Source organism: Salvelinus fontinalis, chromosome 6 (assembly GCF_029448725.1).
Source record: "Salvelinus fontinalis isolate EN_2023a chromosome 6, ASM2944872v1, whole genome shotgun sequence".
Lineage (NCBI taxonomy): Eukaryota > Metazoa > Chordata > Actinopteri > Salmoniformes > Salmonidae > Salvelinus > Salvelinus fontinalis.
This window is the reverse complement of record NC_074670.1, coordinates 25,299,845-25,320,847: the sequence shown is the minus strand read 5'-3', so window position 1 is coordinate 25,320,847 and position 21,003 is coordinate 25,299,845. Positions and strand designations below refer to the sequence as shown.

At 43.7% G+C, this 21,003-nt stretch overlaps 1 protein-coding gene across 2 annotated transcripts in view; it reads right to left on the bottom strand.

Moving 5' to 3' along the window:
• Positions 1-13,597: 13,597 nt before the first annotated feature.
• Positions 13,598-21,003, bottom strand: part of crppa (CDP-L-ribitol pyrophosphorylase A) — a 37,575-nt gene continuing 30,169 nt past the window's right edge. The window contains exons 10-11 of one of the 2 annotated variants that reach the window (XR_008759907.1): positions 14,626-14,813; positions 13,598-14,159 (exon numbers count right to left, since the gene is read on the bottom strand). Coding sequence is in view for 1 of the 2 variants with exons in the window: in XM_055925709.1 (XP_055781684.1) it covers positions 14,709-14,813 (105 nt within the window). In the remaining variant the exon portion in view is untranslated. Of the gene's footprint in view, positions 14,160-14,251; positions 14,814-21,003 lie in introns of those variants that run through there. The other variant, XM_055925709.1, reaches the window with a different exon arrangement.

Below are 21,003 nucleotides of genomic sequence, written 5' to 3'. Positions count from 1 at the left end.
AAGCAAGTTTTCTGCACTTCTACACATTTTGCCATGACTTATGTATGCCATGTTTTTTTTTGTTGTTTTTTGTTGTTTTTGTTTTATTTTAGCCCCTTTTCTCCCCAATTTTCGTGGTATCCAATCGCTAGTAATCACTATCTTGTCTCATCGCTACAACTCCCGTACGGGCTCGGGAGAGACGAAGGTCGAAAGCCATGCGTCCTCCGAAGCACAACCCAACCTAGCCGCACTGCTTCTTTAACACAGCGCGCCTCCAACCCGGAAGCCAGCCGCACCAATGTGTCGGAGGAAACACCGTGCACCTGGCCCCCTTGGTTAGCGCGCACTGCGCCTGGCCCGCCACAGGAGTCGCTGGAGCGCGATGAGACAAGGATATCCCTACCGGCCAAACCCACCCTAACCCGGACGACGCTAGCCCAATTGTGCGTCGCCCCACGGACCTCCCGGTCGCGACCGGCTGCGACAGAGCCTGGGCGCGAACCCAGAGACTCTGGTGGCGCAGTTAGCACTGCGATGCAGTGCCCTAGACCACTGCGCCACCCGGGAGGCCATGTATGCCATGTTAATGATATCTGAGTGAGAGTAGGGCCCCCTGGAGATCAGTGGCCCTGGACACGTGCCCTGCATGCCCGGTCGGTATTCGGCCATGATTGCTACAAGTTTAGATAACTGGCTAGACTAACTGGCTAGACTAACTTACCAAACAAAAAATTGTTAGCTGACATGGCTAATGGAGTGACTGTCAGTGACGGACTGACCTAACGTAGCAGGCGTAAAATAAATGCCTGAAACTAGATCCCCTACATTATGTATGGTCTTGACGAGAATTTTTTTTAACTGTCGGGAAGGTTCTCTTCTGCACTGTTCAACCAATCCAGTAAATGCGGAGGAGGAGTTAAGATGGAGTCACTCCTTTTTAATGTGAAAAAACGTTATAGTAATCATGGCCGAATATGACCGGGCACGCAGGGCACGTGCCAAGGGGCCCTGACCTCCAGGGGGCCCCCATTGATTTTGTTAGTCACTCTCATTCAGGCCCTCTCTTCCATTTCCCCTGAAAACTGGAACATCCGGTTGTTGATGTTCCCGCTGAGACTAATGACTGATTTTTTTTTAAATTTTAACACTGATGCACAAGCAAATTTCGAACTTGCACTTAGTGTGTTCTACAATTCTGTACCCTGATGAAGACAGCTTGTCTGTCAAAACGTTGGTTATTCAATAATTGCGTCTGAGCTCCTAGAGGGTGTGGCTCTCCTTTTCTTTTTCAAGTGTTCTACTCCGCTAGCCAGCACCTTGTCTAAATAAATAGGTGTGCGTTTCTTTCGCCACTACAATTCTAACTGTCAACAGTAAGTTGAGTCAGGGGCCCTGTAACGGCCGGGGTCCCTAAGCGACCGCATATGTTGCTTATGCCTAGAGCCGGCCCTTGTCGCTGACTGTTCCTGAATCACACATTGTCTTAACAAATTCCTCACACCTCTTTGAAGAAATAAACTCCTCTCCTTCGACTAGTTTTGACTCAGTGCTTCCTCAGTGTCTTCCCCAGCTGTTTAAGTTTACTGATGATAGTTGTTGATACTGAATGGCCCACACTGATGCACCAAAGCACCATGCATTGCCAGAGAAGTCACAGATCAAGTGTGATAAAATCCCTTATTCAGTCATCACTGTTGGCCAGCATAACGATGAACTGTGGGTTGTAATGTTTATATCTGTCCCCCTACACTTGTTAGCTCCTTTAGGCCTATACGGCTTTTATACATACTGTCTCAATGTCACTTATAGTAACTGCTTTAACTTCAACTTCAGCATAATTTGAATATATGTGTTTATACAAAGTATGCACTGTATTTTATAGAATTTTTTAAAAGCATGAGCTTTGAAATCCTCTAAACACGTTTGACAGACATGGAACTACTTTTCCCACAGGTACAGTGTACCCCAGTGCCGTTATTGAGGTAACACACATCTCTCAATTCAAGATGAAAGAACAATAAACATTTACAGGAACATTCTCACACATCACTCATGTTCACTCACATCAGTCTTGTTGTTCAGCAATCAACACACCATTTCCCTTTCTCCTCGATAAATAAACCCTATTAAAAGATGGCCTCCTGGCATTAGAATCCCTAACACTGAGCGACATTGCCATAGTTGTGGTAAGTCGTGTAAATAACTGTGTTCTACTGAGGGCCTGCTGATTAAACACTGCACCAAGCACCATTTTCTTTCTTAATCGACTGCATCATACAACCCCCTTCTGTTTACCTTAAACCAGATTGACCTTTTATAGAGCTGATTACTACATGCTAATTACACTACACAGAAGGCTGGAGTCAGAACACACAGCAGGCAAACACAGTACGCACACAGGCTGGAATACACACACAGACTCGCACATGCAAACACACAGACTTGCACACGCACACACACAAACCCTGGTTTTCACACAGAGGCTGGTACACACACACACACACCCCCACACACACAGGCGTTTACACACACACCCTGATCCAGCGTGCATATGGCGTGTTTACATGTGGGCTCCATTTTGCGGTGGCGTGTGATAATCAACACGATCAGAAATCTGACTCACGAATGCTCCAGCAGCGCTGGTAGAGTAAACAGGTAATACATCTAGATCACATCAGCGTAGCATTCTACTGTAAACACTTTGTTCAAAATTCGTATTTGTGGCATCCCGTGCTGAAGGGAGATGCCGGCTGACACTCTTGGCGCTCTCCACAAGAAAGAGCTGTTGGAGAAATAAAGCTGTGAGTTTATGGGTTTGGTCATTTACGAGTTTTGCCAGAGCATCTGGTGGCTTTAATCACATGGGGGGAAATTAGTCAGAAATGTAGGAATGGTGAGGAGGAGGCAAGGTTTGGGTCAACTGGAGAGGGAGTCTCATAGGCCACCCTCTGTGTGTACTGAAAGGCTGTGTTGATACCTTACTTCACAAATATGAGTCATTTTCAATGGACATTTACACTTATTTATGCAGGGATGGGGTCCATTCCTTTTCTAATTCAGTCAATTCACCTCTTGAATTGAAATTCAATGTACACATAGAAAACAACAGGAAATTTTCAATTCATGAAATGGAATTAACCCCAACCCTTTGTGCCCATGTAAAGTGGTTCCTGGTCTGAACACGTGCGTTCGCTGCAGCTATCAAAGGTCACAGTTCACGGTCATTTTAACAGTCAACATCAGGTTCACTAAAAGGAGAGGGGAGGAAGCTGCCGTTTCTAGCAGTGACTGAAACTGATCCCTCTCCCTTGTAAAAAGGTGCACACCAGACACATGCAAGTGGAATCGCCTCAGTGAAATTGATCTCGGCGTGAACTGAATGAGTGAAGTGTATCATAGGTGCAAGTGTGTGGTGTGTGTGTGTGTGTGTGTGTGTGTGTGTGTGTGTGTGTGTGTGTGTGTGTGTGTGTGTGTGTGTGTGTGTGTGTGTGTGTGTGTGTGTGTGTGTGTGTGTGCGCATGTGTGAGTGGCGACTGACATCTAACCCGTGGGCTAATGTAATCTGATGGCAAAGAGGGGCGTGAGGCGATAACTTCTATAACTTCTACCCCTCAAATTATTAGCACATTTAACAAGCCTGCCCACACACTGTTAACAAAGTGCCCACGACGGCAGGCCTAATAATTAACTGTGGAGCTCCCCAGATGAGTTCCAGGAGAGAAAGGAGCCCCATATATCATCCAACTATAGAGTAAGTCCTCCCTCCACCCCTCAGAATGGAAACAATATCAAAAAGGCCTGTAGTGACATAAAACAAAACCATTAGCTTTGACGTCGAGGGAGGAGAAGTTAGGAGAAGTTAGCTCATTTGGGGTTTAAAAAAGGAAAGCGTCTGAACTGATCCCATTCTTTATGGCCTGCCTGTCTGTGTAAGTCCCCAGATTTATTTCGGTGTCTGCACAGCAGGGCATAAATCATCTCTGGTCCCTCTGCCTCTCTTTCTGTCCTTCTTTTTCTCTCTCCCTCTTTCACTCTCTCTCTCACTCTCCCTCTGTCTCCCTCTGTCTCTCTTCCTTCTCTCTCTCTCTTTCCCTCTCGCTCCCTCTCTGATGTCAGAGCGTGGGATGTGGCCATCAGCATCTGCAGCAGGAAAGGGTCCTTTTTTCTCTCCTCCGGAAGAGTTAGGCCTTGAGACATTACCACATTGTATTTTGCGGTGCAGTTTGGGGGAACACTCCTGGCGCTGGCCAGGTCTGTGTGCCTCTGGGGCCTCTTTCCCTCTTTCTCCCTTTAATTAGATTATAACCGGGTCCCCATTTTGCCATTCTGCTGCCTGGGCTCCATCTTCCAATCTGCCAACCCGCTACAGTACCTTTGCCGGCCACGGCACCGTAATATCTGGTCTTAAGGGTAGGAAATGACTTAAATATCGGTTAGACAGGATTCTGTTACACCCAATGGTGTGCTGACAAAACAGCCAGGCTAATGGAGATGTTAAAAGTGCGAGAGCAATTGAGATTTACGGCCCAGGTTCTATGAAAAGTGCACACCCGACCAGAAGCACCACAGGCTGCGCTGCTGTGGCCGGGAAGACATTTGGGCCGCAGCTGAGAGAACCATCACCACCCGGGTCAACTCCAAAACAGCCAATTAGAAGCGCAGGGACTGTTGCAGATCAATAAATTTCACCCGAGCATGGCGCTGCTACTCAGAGGCCCAGACTTAATTTGTAAGGAATAAGGGAAAGAGGAGGAATGAGGCTGTCGGTCTGGATGCCTACTGAAGTCTCTGAAGTACAGCGACTGGAACTCTCGTCTTGCGCCAAGTTATGGAATTATCTGAAGTTGTCTAGCCAGCAAGAAAAACAACATGGTGGCATTATGGAATGATACATTGTATATAACAGGGGCCAAACTCCTAGAACAAGCATGAGAAGTCATGGCTCTACAATATATCAAAAAAATTGCTCAAATACATTATCCAAAAGCGAAATAGAAAATATAATAAATATCAATGGCTCATCAACTGCTTGAAGTTGATTCATTGGTAACTATTGTGGGTTTAAACGATACAAAACATTCCCGCAGTGAGACACATGCACCGACAAGGCATACATTCAATCCCACCCCAGAGCTGTCTATCGAAATGGGACGTGACAGTAGAAGAAAAGTCAGAGCGACGTCTGGAGACTTCCCCCAGAGGAAGTGAACAGTATGACTGATTCAGAGTCGTAAATCATTTCGGGGAGACGCTGGGAGCTGCCACAGGGAGAACGTTTTCCATGTAGACTACTGAGAGAGGTCTCCAAAGATGTTCCACTGCACAGAGTGGTGGCTAGATGGATGGCAGAAACTGTGTGTTACTAGTCATTTCTTCCCAGAACATAATACAAGTCACGATGCTATGATATGATAACAAAGTTTGTCGCTTTAGGCTTGAGGGTTTCATCTGGGGAATGGTTACAATGGTTACAATTTCACAGCACTGCAATCGGAATATGCTCAGGCCCTGAGGCACGTTCTGCTCTAATGTTTTCAGTTCTGTACCGATGGGATTCAAAAGTGGGACTGGGAGTTTGCATAGGTGTGTGTGTGTGTGTGTGTGTGTCAACTCGACTCTCACTGAAGGTGTCCTTGATTGAGAGGCATCCAAGGAGTTGAGGAAGAAAGAAACAAAGATGACTGCTTCCTCCGGCGGAGGAGGGGGGGAAGATACCTTGAAATATGTTGATATTCCATCCACAATATTGCATACAGATTTGCAACATGGCCGGTCAGAGTGATGGAGCTCCTGCCGTGAAAGAAAACTCACAGGTAAAACCAGTGCCAGGTCCACAGCTGCTTCCAACTAACAGCTCTCCCTTTCTCTCTCTCTCCGTCCCTGCGATCTCTTTCTGTCTCTCTCTCCCTCTGCCCCCCCCCCCCCCCCCCCCCCACAACACACACACAAATCATTGCGCAGATCAAAATGGGATTCAGTAAAAAATGTAATTGTTTCTAAGTGATGTACTTTACCAGACATTCAGTCCATTTAGACCCCCCTACTACCCCATATATCTGAATAGCAGTTACAGCAAGACCATTTGTAACTGAGTGGTTTAGTCTGAAGTCCATGACACACAGCACACTTGAGTGAAAAAACTGTAGAGCTCCATCCTAATCCCAGTCTAACTCCTAGACCTCTTCCCTCTGTTTGGTTTTTCAGCTGTTTAGTTTACATAAGAGGGACATCCCCATTTGTAAAGTTCATCACCACATCCCCCTCCACACACGACTCACACTCTCCACCTACGACAGAGCACTTCTACCCTTCCAAATACAAATAATCAGCCATGATGAGCGATAGGGCCGGCCTGCGGAGGTAATCATAATGGCGGATAATCACCGAGCCCAATTTAGACCACTTCGTTCTACTAAACCAAGCCCACCCTAGGATCTTGGCATGGGGCTGCTATGTCGGCTGGATTTGGACCTCGTTCCTGCTGATGGAGTCTTTTGGATGTGTTTGGATCAGGTTTGTTTCCCAAACCTCTCCTCGAGTACACCAAGCTAGTTCCACTTGTTTGATGTAATCCAGCAACAGCACACCTGATTCAGCTAATGATGGGCTTGATGATTAGTTGACTATTTGAATCAGGTGTGCTATTACTGGAATAAATCAAATAAATGGAACTGCCTCTGGGTACTCAAGGAGATGTCTGGGAAACACTGGTTTAGACTGTAACTGGGGCCCAGAATCTTTCCTTGTCAGTTCACACCTGGCTTTACACACATGGCCATGTGAATTGAACACAGTGGGGGATGGGACATGCAGGCCATGTACAGGAGGTTGGTGGCACCTGAATTGGGGAGGACGGGCTCGCAGTAATGGCTGGAGCGGAGTAGGTGTAATGGTATCAAATACATCAAACAAATGGTTTCCATGTGTTTGATGCTATTCCATTCACTCCATTCCAGCCATTATTATGAGCCATCCTCCCTTCAGCAGCCTCCACTGAGGCCAGGCTATAACTAGGGACAAGAATCTTTCCTGGTCATGTCATGTGGTCAGGTGAAACTCCTGGACCTACCCAAGGCCATGTGTGTTGAGCACAGTGGGGAATGGGACAGGCCAGGAATGGGGCTGATGTCAGACAGTTCTTCAACACCGTCTGCCTGAGTCTCCGTTTCCTCCAGTTTCATAGGAATCCATCAGAGAGCTGATACCCTGCTGATTCTCATCTATAAAGCTCACTGCATGTGTGGACCAGTGACAGCTCTGCGAGAGAGAATGTGGAACGAATTTATGTGGTGAAAAGCAGAGACCATATAGGACATAAGGGAGAGAGTGAGGGATGAATGGAGTGTGGGATGGAGGGAGCATGGGATGAAAGGAGTGAGGGATGGGGGAGTGAGGGAAGGAGGGAGTGAGGGATGGGGGAATGAGGGAAGGAGGGAGTGAGGGAAGGAGGGAGTGAGGGAAGGAGGGAGTGAGGGATGGAAGGAGTGTGGGATGGGGGAGTGAGAGAGGGAAGGAGGGAGTGAGAGATGGGGGAGTGAGGGAAGGAGAGAGTGAGGGATAGAGGGAGTGAAGGAAGGAGAGAGTGAGGGAAGGGGGGAGTGAGGGATGGAGGGAGTGTGGGATGGAGGGATGGAGGGAGTGTGGGATAGAGGGAGTGTGGGCTGGAAGGAGTGAGGGAAGGGGAGGGAGTGTGGGATGGAGGGAAAGAAAAGACAATGCTTTAAAAGGGACAGAAAAATCACTGAAGAAAAATATTATTCAACATTTATTTAGAGAGCAACAGAGAGAGGGGGGAGACAAAGGAGTGTTACCAACAGAATTTGGAGAAGTGAGAAGTGGAAAGGAGCGTTTTGAGGAGGTATTGGAGGAAGGTGCAATATTTGTAGAGGGCTGAGAGAGCATGGCGAGCACACAGGATGTGTGTGTAGCTGTAAAACACATGGCTGTTTGAGTAAAAGGTAATGGTCCATAGGGTGTGAATGTCTACATTCCAGATGTAGTGTGTGAGCGTCTCCCTCACTCACCCGGCGAGATTCTCTGTATCTCTTCTTACATCTATGTTCAATATATTCTCTCTAGGTGCAAATGAGCATAAGACAAAACTGGAGCATTTTACCCCCTGTAAGTTGTGTTACTCTGTCTGCTCTTTGTGTTAACCATTTACATCATCAGTACTCAGTTTACAGTCCTTCCCCACACTCATTTCACTTTCATCTCACCTCAATCATTTCCCCCTTTATCTGGTTGATTTTGATGAATGTGTTGTATACTGGAAAATGTAACCCTCCATGTCAGTCTTGTATACCCCAATATAGTTGATCCCATAGCTGTGGTCATTGTGTGTATAAAACCGACCCTGAGACAACCATGCACTGGTGCTGAATGAAGACAGATACTGTTTGCATTGGTTGGCCCAAGCGCTGGTGATTGCTCTAATTATTACCAGTTCGGATAAACTACCTCAATCTCCTCGATTATAATTCAAACTTCACTCCACTAGATGGCAGTACTGACGTATGCAAAAATGCTGAACCTGCTGAATTATTGGTGTATTCTTGACCGTGCTCCCGATGGTTAAATTGGTCCGCTAATCCAGAACTAGTATATTTTCTTAATATATCTTTTTAAATTCAGATTTTTCAGCACCCCTACTTCCCGTAGCTATGCTTTGTGCCTCTCATAATAGCTTTAGTGAGGATCTAGAATTGGAATGACATCATAAGAGGCACTCAGCAGAACTGACCTGTGTTCAGCTCACTAAATACCTCACCTCCTGACTGTCAATAACACTGTTGTACTTAGCACCATATCTCTTACACACCCTGACCTGGGTTCAGCTCGCTAAATACCTCCCCTCCTGACTGTAAATAACCCTGTTGTACTTGGCACCATATCTCCTCCACGCCCTGAACTGTGCATCCCGTCTGTATACGGTATCCTCTTCGCTTTGACTGCTCTTTTGACCCTTGATATATTTGTTTTTCAGTATCCAGGAAGAACGGTTTTCTTGTGGTCTGTGGGTGTATTCTCTGCTGCTTTGTGTTCTAAGGGACCCTTTGGCCCAGAGTTCCTAAACTTAGTGATCCAAGTAGTGATCCAAGTTTAGAGTAAACCCTAACACGCACACACGCAAACTCACACACACGCACTCTTTCTCACACGCACACACGCGCGAGCACACGCCTCGGAGCCTCCTCATTGAAAGACATCTATTGCAGGATAAATCAATGTCAAAGTTTGCATAGCTGGCCATAATGGATGTTAAATTTGACTCTATGGGTTGGTTATGCAGGCTTCTTCTAACCTAACCTATCTAACCTTTCTACTACATATAATACCATTAAATTATATCTTTACATAAAAAACCAAAGTCTATCAGAATTCCAGTCATTCCAATAAATGTTATACCCCTGATCTTCAAGAATAGGACTTGGAAATATGGAAGTATAGATTAGCCTAATTGCTTTACCCGAGCATGACCCCAAAACTAAGGACTTATTAGCCAGCCTTACTCTGTTGTTTATGATTTTGTTGTCATGGAGGACTGATTGGGCTCATTGAGTCGAGTTGAAAAATAAATTTTGCACTCATTGAATGGCATGCTTTGCCAAGTGTGCAAAGCTTTCATTAAGGCAAAGGGTGGCTACCTTGAAGAATCTAAAATATAACACTGTTTAACACTTTTTTGGTTACTACATGATTCATTATGTGTTATTTCATAGTTTTGATGTCTTCAATATTATTCTACAATGTAGAAAACAGTCAAAATAAAAACCCTTGAATGAGTGGCTGTGTCCAAACTATTGCTGGTACTGTATATATAATTTATATGTCCAAAAATAGATGTAGCAACTACATATTGCCCCTTTAAGTCTATCAAAAGTGTACAGGTATGAACATGTGTCCATTAGGCCTATGGATTTCATTAGGCCTAATCCGTTACTCCCCAACCCTGGCCATGAGGCTGGAACCATGAGGCTAAAGGAGGGAGAGGGTAAACCAAGCATAGGCGGAAATCCCAGGGGGGACGGGGGGGACACGACCCCCCCCATCCTGGGGAAAATATTATTTGTCCCCCCCAATATATCACTGTAAACATAACTATGTAATTTCAATAATATTAATAATACGCAATGAAAGCACTTGTACTGATTATAGACACTTAATAGCGCGTTTTTAAATTTCACAAGATTGCGACACCCCCGCCCTTTGCCTCACAATGGTTTGATCCACTGCCAGTTCTTTAGCTGGCAAGGTAATAGAGGGCTCGTATCTACTGTCCGAAAGGCACTCAATGTACGTAATTGACGTGAGGTAATCCAGTCAATCGCGCTTTAGCAATGTATATATTTTTTTCATGTTGCAGGGTTCACACACTAGCTGAATTTGCAGAGCTAGCGCGCAAACTAAAGCAAACATTAACTATCAAGCTAGCTAGTACCTATTCCATTTATGTGGCGTCGTCAAAAATGGAATATTTGCTATCGTCAGTTTATTCCAAGATTAGCATGCAGCTGTAGTGCTTCAAAGTCCGTGTGATAAGGTTAGCGATAAACTGAAGTCCAAACTGAACAAAACTACACTCTCTTATACCATTGTCTTAAATATATTTAATGGTCTCGTTGCAAAAGCTAAATTGTCGCTAGTGAAATTTTTTTTTTTTTCACCTTTAACCAGGTAGCAAAGATTATAGCAAACACCACAGAAACGGAATTGGTGCTCGCTAGCTTTGCAAATTCAGCTATTGTTGGAAGCCTGCCAATATGAAACAAACTATGTTAAAATTTCAAAACGTTGCAGCATGTGTTGTGTAAATGTGTGTGTGCAGCTAGACCGGTCAGCCAGCCAGCCAGCCAGGTAGAAAAATGTCAGAAAAAAGTAAAAAGACGGACATCAGAGTATTTTTCAGTACACCAAAACGCAAAGTAAGAACTCTAGTAGCCTAATATCTCAAAGACCAGTTGATAAAATGTTCATAAGAAAGAAGTGAAATGCTAATGGAAATATTTCACAATGATGTCATTAGGCAGAGCAGGAAACAGATGGCACATAGACAGCAGAGCTGGGGACAGATATGCAGGGACAGACTGGCAGAGACAGGGAGTCTCAGGTAAGTTTGTTGAGTCTTTGTTTGGCAACATTATGAAAGGTTCTCAATTTTTTTGATTTGTAAAATAGGGACATAATTGGAAAATGCCATGAATACCCCCACTCTCAATTTAAACTGGTGACTGAACCAAGATTTGTTTAAGGCAATGGTATTGCTGTTGTGATTAATTGTGTAGTTTTGGGTACCGGTAGTTAGGAGTACAGCAAACACCTTATTTCTTTTCTAGGAGACAGACTGTGAGTCAGTGAGGGTGGTGAAAGGGAAAGAGCCAAGGAGAGAGACTTGAGGACAGTGTCACAGCCACGGCAGGACCAGGTGTCACCCTTGTTGCCAGCAGCACCAGTATAGGGGACAGTGGCACAGCATCGTCCAGTTACCTCAGTGATGACACAAAACCATATCAGCCACACCCACAATTTATAGAACCGCAAACTCTTGCAAACGTTTCAAGAGAGAGGAACACTGCACTGATAAGGAACATTGCTATAACTATTATTATTAGTAGTATTATAATGATTTAAACAAGTTGGGACAACCCTTCAGTTAACTACTGTACCTAACAATTATCCAGTAGTAGTGATTATGGTCCCTCAATATACATTTAACATATTACAACATAGTCTATGTGTTACAGCACTACTTTTGGTGTCCCCCTCAGGAATTGCTCCTGAGAAAATTTCATGTAATTGTCCCCTCCAAGGTTGATATCAGATTTTCGCCCCTGAAGCCAAGGTGTCTAGATCAGAAACACTGGTTTCTGTGCTACAGCAGTGTTTTCCAACCCTGATCCTCCAGTACCCCCAATTAGTACACGACTTATTATTTTATTTTGAATCCCCTTTTTCTCCCCACTGTTGTGATTACGAGCTTGTCTCATCGCTGCAACTCCCCAATGGGCTCGGAAGAGGCGAATGTCGAGTCATGCGTCCTCCGAAACATGACCCGCCAAGACGCGCTTCTTAACAGCCGCTCACTTAACCCGGAAGCCAGCTGCACCAATGTGGATGAAACACCGTTCAACTGACGACCGAAGTCAAGCTGCAGGCGCCCGTCACACTACAAGGAGGCACTAGAGCGCGATGAGAGCAGTACACATTTTTATTGTAACCCTGGACAAGCACACCCGATTCAACTTGTCAACTAATCATCAAGCCTCAATGAGTTGAATGGGGTGTGTTTGTCCAGGGCTACAATGAAAACATGTGTTCTGTTGATGGTATTGCAGGACCAGGGTTGGGAAATGCTGTGCTACAGCAAATACCACCATGGAAGTGAGCTCAATGAGAGTCCCTTGTGGAGAATGAACAAACTACAACTCTAAAGAGCTCATGCTGTACCATGATTATCCACCAGGTGTCCCTATATTGTCAGAGATGAACGATAATGTAAATCCGAGTACACTAACTTTTCTGATCCGTGTCTAGTCCTCAGACAATCAACTGATAAACTGAGACGTGCAAATCACATGCAGAAAATGTTTGAACACCAAGACATGTCATCATATGAAGATAAAACCTTCCCTCTGAAAACTGAAACAAGGTAAACAAATGTTTTAAGACATTCCCTCTCATGTTTGGAAGCATGCAGAGTTGAGTGATCCTGACTCTCCCTGAGGCAGCTTCCTTCAACAGTCGGAATTCCACTACGTTTTGGAGGATGTAAAACGTTGGAAATCGGATCCTCCCTGGAAGTGTAAACGGCATATACAAAGAAACAACCAAACCAATCGCTCTCCACCTCGGTACGGTCTGCTGTGGAATGTTAAGGGCTAAAGAGTAAAAAGTCTTTGATGTTGAGACTTTCTTCCACTCCTGTGAGAAAAACACCAACCTGAGGGAATCCTTGTTATCTCTCTGGGATTCTCTCTCTTTCACAAACACACATGTTATCCCAAGCACACTTACAACACACGCTTATCTTCACAAGCACACACCTACTGTAGCCTACACGTTTGCGCACTCGCACTCACACACACGCACACAGGCGTGAGTGATGGCTGACTGAGAGGAGGGATAAACAAGGTTACACTACTAACCTGGGCTCTGTATACCTTTGTACTATGCCCCACTTAAAGACTTACAGTAGGATGATAGACTATTGCCTTGGGCTCCCTCTTACTGTGTATGATTAGTCCATACAGCTCCAGGGAATTACTGTGAGGAAGCTGGAGCTTCAATAGGACTAAGCTGCTTCATTATGGGCTCAACTGATGCGTGGGGTCTCAGACAAAGCAATTACACTCGTTCCTTTCATGTTCTGTATATTTATCAGAAACACTGATGTAAGGTCTGTGCTACTGTATCCATTTGAATGGAATATATAACCGTAGGGATTGTGTCATTATAATGCCATAGGGAGATTCTCTACAAAATGGTCGATACAGTAATGAAACCAAAAGGGAGAGTGAGATGTCCGAGGTGGTCTGCGAACCCTCAATGTTGTGGTCATAGTATAATCAAAACAAAGACAATTTATGTGATGGCTAAAATGAAGAAAAAAAAGTCATTTTAATGAAAGCAATCTTTTAATAACATTTAAACATTTTATACCTCCACTCAAACATGGCAGTACAAAATCACACATGTATACAGTAGTCAACTCCTCTCCTCCATTCAGCAGCACCTTTATCCAGTGATCTAGAGACCATCCCACATTTAAAAAACTATAGTATGCTATGGTATATATACTATAGTAATAAGTATAGTGTTTTTGCAGACTGTGTTTACTATAGTAATCTGTAGCATTTATAGCTAACTATAATATAAATACCATCTTAAAAAAAAGTGTAGTATATACTATAGTAATTAATGCAAGTGTTTTTGAAGATTGTAGTATTTACTGTTGTGTTTTTGCAGACTGTAGTATACTATAGTATTTACTGTAGTGTTTTTGCAGACATTACTGTAGTATTTACTGTAGTTTTATTATCTTTTACATAGAAGTGGAGTCTTTTTTCCTTCAGGAAACCTATTGGGGAAATACTAAAAGAGCAAATGTTCCATAACCTGTAGGTAGGTAGGACTGGGGTCTGAACGGATAGTTCAGAGCTTCTGATCTTTTCTATAACCTGTAGGGAACACAATTATGGGTGGCACAAATTGGGATATGGGGGAGGGTAATGGGCATGGTGTATGCCAATTAAATCCTGCAGTATTTACTAAAATGCTGACATTACTGTAGTATTTACTATAGTATTCTACTGCATACTAGAGCACTCTATAGTAAGGACTACACATGATCGAGGGATACTACAGTGTGTAGTATATTATACTAGAGTTTACTACAGAATGATATAGTAAGTACTGTAGTATTCTATAGTAAACTGTAGTATTTCTTCATGTGAATGAAACACAGTACTGTTTCAAGTCTCAGACCATAGGACTATAGACAGTCTCACACACTTGCAAAGCGAACTGTCTTCATATACACCCGTCTCATGTTAAACTCTTCCCAATCCATCACACTGTTCCTTTTTCTAGTGCAGTTCATGACATACAGAGTTTGAAGGCTTGGAGTGTTTCTCAAACACACACCTTGTGGCCAAGCAGTAGGTGGGTAGTGATAAAGGTGGTCCAAGGCGAGGCTGGACGAAGTGATCTGCTCTTCCCGGGTTGGCTCACGCCTGGAGCAGCTGTCCTGTAAGGGCGGGGCTTCTGTCCCGGATCAGAGCACATGACATCTGGGCCACCTTCTCCACTGACCGCCCCCAAAGTGTAGCTTCCTGCAGCATCCACATACATTACAGAGAGACACTGTGAGGATCCTCAGTGCAAAGACACAAAAAGAGATGGCGTTTGGATCGTCTGCATAATCTGATCCACAGACAGACATACTGTGCTGCTGCATATCCTGATCTATCAAACCAATCACAGTGGGGAGGCTCTCCTTCGCACACGTTTGACTGTTCAAATACAATACACAGCCCTTTGAGCTTATTTAGAACAGACAAAAACAGTACAATCCACCAAGTATACCCATCAATATTCAGACACACACACACACACACACACACACAACCTGCTGGGATCACACCAGAAGCCTTGTGATTGACAGATAACGTGACTTACACAGAACGTCCCATGTCGAGTCCATTGTCTCTTAGGAGGATTCCTCCCTAGAAAAGCAGCCCTTCTCACATTCTCCGGTGTTGTAATGACTACCGCATGTCCATGAAATTGACCAAACAAACATCTGAATTCTCCTAAATCAAATTTTGTTAAGAATTCCCATTTGCAGAGTGGGTGGGGAAATGATCGTTGCCCACATGTGATTCGATAGAGAGTTCAATCAACAGACGGAAGCAATTTGAAAAGGGAGAACTTCAAAATTAAACCTCTATGATTTTTTCGAAAGTGCGTTTCTGAATTACAGGTCCCGTTGCACTCGTAAGCCCAGGCGAGGGCATTCTTTACAGTTTACAGTGCATGATATTGGACAGATCTGCAGAAAACCACACGTTCAACTACAGACAGAATGTGTGTGTCTGATCTAACAGGCTAGGGTCCCACTGCTTTTAAAAGGCAGACTCTCTACTGTTGTGGTCATTTGCTTTCGTGATTCCTCTGTGCCTTGTGTGTTTTTTTCAGGCTGCCTGTGAATGCCTTTCGTAATCGTCTTTCACTCCCTTCTCCATTCCTGACATCAGTGAGTGACTCCCGGTTTGGGTTAGTAGTTGCTTGATGAGGCCTCAACGTTGGGATAAGTCTGGTTTCTGTCTTTCAGAGCCAGCAGTGTTTTAGAGAACTATGGTGCTGCCGCCCTGTTCCACCACTGATCTGAGATCTGAGGGGGATCTCTCGACATGTACTCTACTCTATTCAGCCTGGTCAATTTCACATTGGACCTCGCGGGTTTGAATATCATCCTAGTCACGAAGCATTGGAAACTGTGATGGAATGAGAATTCATTAAAGACTTACGTTCTCCGCGTTTGAATTTATTTGAATGATTGTTAGAGCGACTACTCGTTTGTGAACCTATAGTGCTTAATCTATTGCTACGGGGTCCATATTAGGACAGACTCAGAGTCACAAGGAGTTAGTTTCTGCACTCATCTCCCAGTGGAATGACGTGTAATTGGATTGTTGTTTGATTGTGTAAAATTGTAATAGAAACATTTCTAATTCAGCCCCTCCTGGGTATTATTCAGATGAAACGTTATCAGTGACCAGACCTAAAAGACGTGTAGGGGTGCAGGGGAATGTACGTGGTGAGGTATGAGAGCGCTCAGAGCGGTGAGCGTGGAATCAGGCCTGACCGTGGTTAATGTGACTGAGCACTGGTATCCAGAACTCCTGGAGCAACTCCCTAATCAGAACCAGTGTTGGGGAGTCAGATGACAATCATTTTCCACACCAAAAGGGGATCCGAGGCTACAACTGCTGCTAGATGGATCAGCAATCATCTATTGATTAAAGCAACACAAAATCATAATGGAGTCAAAATATGGTAGCTTTGAGCAGGTTCCAGGAGTATTTCATGTCAGCTTTTCCTGTGTTCGCCTATTATGTTTTTCTATTTACATTTGGCCCTGATTTTAAGAAATCAGAAAAGCGCAGGGAATGAAAAAAAATTATTTCTTTAAGATGTACCAAAGTCATTGTTATTTTATTTAAAGGGATACTTTGCGATTTTGGCAATTAAGCACTTTATCTACTTCCCCAGAGTCAGATTAAATGTTTTACCTTTATTTAACTAGGCAAGTCAGTTAAGAACAAATTCTAATTTACAATGACAGCCTAGGAACAGTGGGTTAACTGCCTTGTTCCGGGGCAGAACGACAGATTTTTGGTGGATGTACTCATGGACACCATTTTTATGTCTCTGCATTCAGTATGAAGGAAGTTGGAGACAATTTCGCGAGTGAATGCTAACTAGCGTTAGCGCAATGACTGGAGGTCTATGGTATCTACTAGCATGCTAGGAGTTTGCATCAAACTGCATGCAGATATAAAAATGGTATCCATGAGTTCATCTGACTCTGGGGAAGTAGATAAAGGGCTTCATTGCCAAAATCCTGAAGTATCCCTTTAATTACTTGCACTTGGCAATGCAGCCTGGTCTCATAGACTAGACATAACATAGTAAACGTAATTTCGTTGGACTCAAATTAGTAAGATATGTTTGGTTTGGTATGGCTACATGCGACAGATGGTTACTTAAGGTAAAAACTAAAGTGGGGTGGTTGGTCTGGGAGGATGGGGGTGATAACGCGAACGTCTAGCAACCCAAAGGTCGTGAGTTCGAATCTCATCACGGACAATTTTAGCTACTTAGCAACTAATTAGCATGTTAGCTAACACCCTTCCCCTAATAATTTTAGCAAATTCTTCCCCTAACATTAACCCTTTTAACCCTTCCCCTAACCCTTTAACCTAACTCCTAAACTTAACCCTAACCTAACTCCTAAACTTAACCCTAACCTATCTAAAGTTAGCCAGCTAGCTACAGTAGCCACCTAGTTAGAATTCGTAACATATCATACATTTTGCAAATTCGTAACCTATTGTACGTTTAGCAAACTCGTAATGTATAATACAAATTGTAATTCGTAACATACCACACGAAATGGATGATGGACATCCACCAATTAATACATACGAAACATAACATACTAAATGGAGTGTCTTAGATTTACATACAGAATAATATGAAATGCTCTGAGACCAGGTTGGGCAATGAGGATGGGGGGCCAATACATCTGTGAGCAGTCAACATAATATGGCAGCAAATTTACTTTTTTACCCCAACGTTGACTGGATATACCAAAATTACAGAAATACACGCTAATTTGTCAGAGGTTGGGAGCCAAAGCTTTGCGAGAAATCAAAGCATTCTAGGAAACCTGATTGCAACTCTTCCCCTTTTATTTGCACCATAAGTAAATCACCAATACATTATTTTTTTCTCTCTCAAATTGTCTTCAATCTAATTCAGAAAAATAACTTATTGATAAAGGCCATGGCAATCAGTTCATCACACGGAATCGATTCTAGAATGTTCCATGTGTTTGAGGCATTAGTGGACTATGAGGATGATAAATGTTAATTAGTCCATTATTTACCACCCAAGTGCATTGTCTAAGGGAAAGTCCGGGAAAGCTTTAAGAGTATAGTGCCATGTCATGGGCTCATTTGAGACAGCTACAATCCCAGCCCTTCTAACCACCAAGCTAATGATCACTCCCCTTAACGAGGTCTGTTTGGTTATGAGCGCAGCATGACAAGTCTAACTGCTGGAAAATAAAAAAGAAAGGAATAAAAAAAAGAGAAAGCAACTGGAGATCCCCAAGGAGGATCAACGTTTAAAGCCCTGTCTAAGCCTTTGCATTGAATTTTTTCCACTCGGGAAATACATGCCTTTAAAATATGAATTATACTTCATAACAACGCATTATTAAATCAACTAGTCACTCTCTGGTACATGAGCAAGAACTGAGTCCCTTTGAAGTCACTACAGCTTTGAGCGGACACAACTGTCGCTGGCTGTTGCCAACTTGAGCAATCGGGGGAGAAGGGACTGGTCAGGGAGGTGACCAAGAACCCGATGATCACTCTGACTAAGTTCCTCTGTGGAGATGGGAGAACCTTCCAGAAGGACAACCATCTCTGCAGCACTCCACCAATCAGGCCTTTATGGTAGAGTGGCCAGACGGAAGCCACTCCTCAGTAAAAGGCATGACAGCCCGCTTGGAGTTTGCCAAAAGGCACCTAAAGGACTCTCAGATCATGAGAAAAAAAGATTCTCTGGTCTGATGAAACCAAGATTGAACTCTTTGGCCTGAATGCCAAGCGTCACGTCTGGAGGAAACCTGGCACCATCCCTAGGGTGAAGCATGGTGGTGGCAGCATCATGTTGTGGGGATGTTTTTCAGCAGTAGGGACTGGAAGACTAGTCAGGATTGAGTGAAAGATGAACAGAGCAAAGTACACAGAGATCCTTGATGAAAACCTGCTTCAGAGGACTCAGGACCTCAGACGGGTGAAGGTTCACCTTCCAACATGACAACAACCCTAAGCACACAGCCAAGACAATGCATGAGCGGCTTCGGGACAAGTTTCTGAATGTCCTCGAGTGGCCAAGCAAGAGCCTGGACTTGAACCCGATCGAACATCTCTGGAGAGAACGGAAAATAGCTGTGCAGCGACGCTCCCCATCCAACCTGAGAGCTTGAGAGGATCTAAGGAGAAGAATGGGAGAAACTCCCCAAATACAGGTGTGCCAAGCTTGTAGCGTCATACCCAAGACTCGAGGCTGTAATCGCTGCCAAAGGTGCTTCAACAAAAGTACTGAGTCAAGGTTCTGGATACCTATTTAAATGTGATCCATTTTTTAATTGTAATACTTTTTATTTTATTTTTTTACGTTTTTTTCTTTGTCCTTGTGGGGTATTCTGTGTCGACTGATGAGGACATTTTTTTATTTAATCCATTTTAGAAAAAGGCTGTAACGTTACAAAAAGTGAAGTGGTCTAAATACTTTCTGAATGCAGCGTATAACTGGTTGCAGATTGAAATGTAGGCCTATCCGATGACAGAAAGAGGAAACCGAGGCATAAATAATGGCAGCTCACTCAAATTACTCTGGATGGGCTTGCCAGACATGGCGGGTACCTCTCCTGACCCTAGCTCACCCACTAAACTTTTCTGTCATTGGCAGAGTCTCTGTCTGTTCAGTGCTCCCCTCTTCTCTTCTTTCCACTGCTGGCGCTCCAGGATCCATAAACCCCTCTCACTAATGAGGCCCTATCTGGCCCATTGTTACAAACACATGCACTCAAGACACACACACACACTTAACAGGTAGTCCCTGTATAGTTATTTTCCACTCCCTGTGTATAGCCATGTTATTTTTACTCGTAATTGTTATTCACTGTGTATTTATTCCTCATGTCACTATTTCTATTCGGAAGGGCCTGTAAGTAAGCATTTCACTGTTAGTCTACACCTGTTGTTTACGAAGCATGTGACGAATAACATTCGATTTGATTCACTTGCTGAGAGAGAGGGAATCTGAAACGAGGGCGGGGGGTTCATTTCTCCATGTCTCTAGCACCATCTAGTCTAGTCAGACCCAATAACATGTCCTCCAGGGCCGAGGTGGTTTTCCATTGGCTCTCAGTCTCACCATGTCTTCCAGAGGTTTAATATGGATGGGGAAAACAGTTGGTTGGGGTGCAACACCACACACAAAGAGGCCTCCAGTATCTGAGGCATAGAGGAGTGCTGAGACATGTGGAATAGAAAGACACCTGACTTGGAGTAGAAGTAAGTATTATAAAACAGGCTGTTTGGATTCTGGATGCTGATTGGCTGAAACAGTATACATGTAATGATTGCATTGTAATCGATGCTTGTCAAATGCCTGATCTAAATATGTGTACCAATAAATACGTATACACACTAGGTATATTGCCCACCTGTGTTGTGGGACACAATGAAAAAAAGTCCCAACACATGTATCTGAGACCTAGTGCTCTCACAACAAGGGTAGGTCCATTTTTTAGGACATTTTATATTAAACTAGGAAATACGAAATTAACCCAAATGAGCTTGACAAATGCAGCGTTAGACTAAAACCACAGAGCACTTTGATAACGGAATATAAATAGAATATATTTCACCAATACTACACATGGGGTAACCTCACTTTCCACTTTATCATGACATTCTGCCATGGACTTTCACATAGAAAATCTCCCTGACAAAAGTTCATCACTTGTACATATTAGTGGGAAAAGTGTCACAAGTTATACATTATATGCTATATGTAACCCAAGAGCAGAGCATACAGTTATACTCATATAAAAGTTACTCCTCTACAGCAATCATACACATCTCATATGTTAGTACCTAATACATGTTCTTTCTACATGGATGTGTTCACTTAAAAGGGCATCGACAAATTAACTTA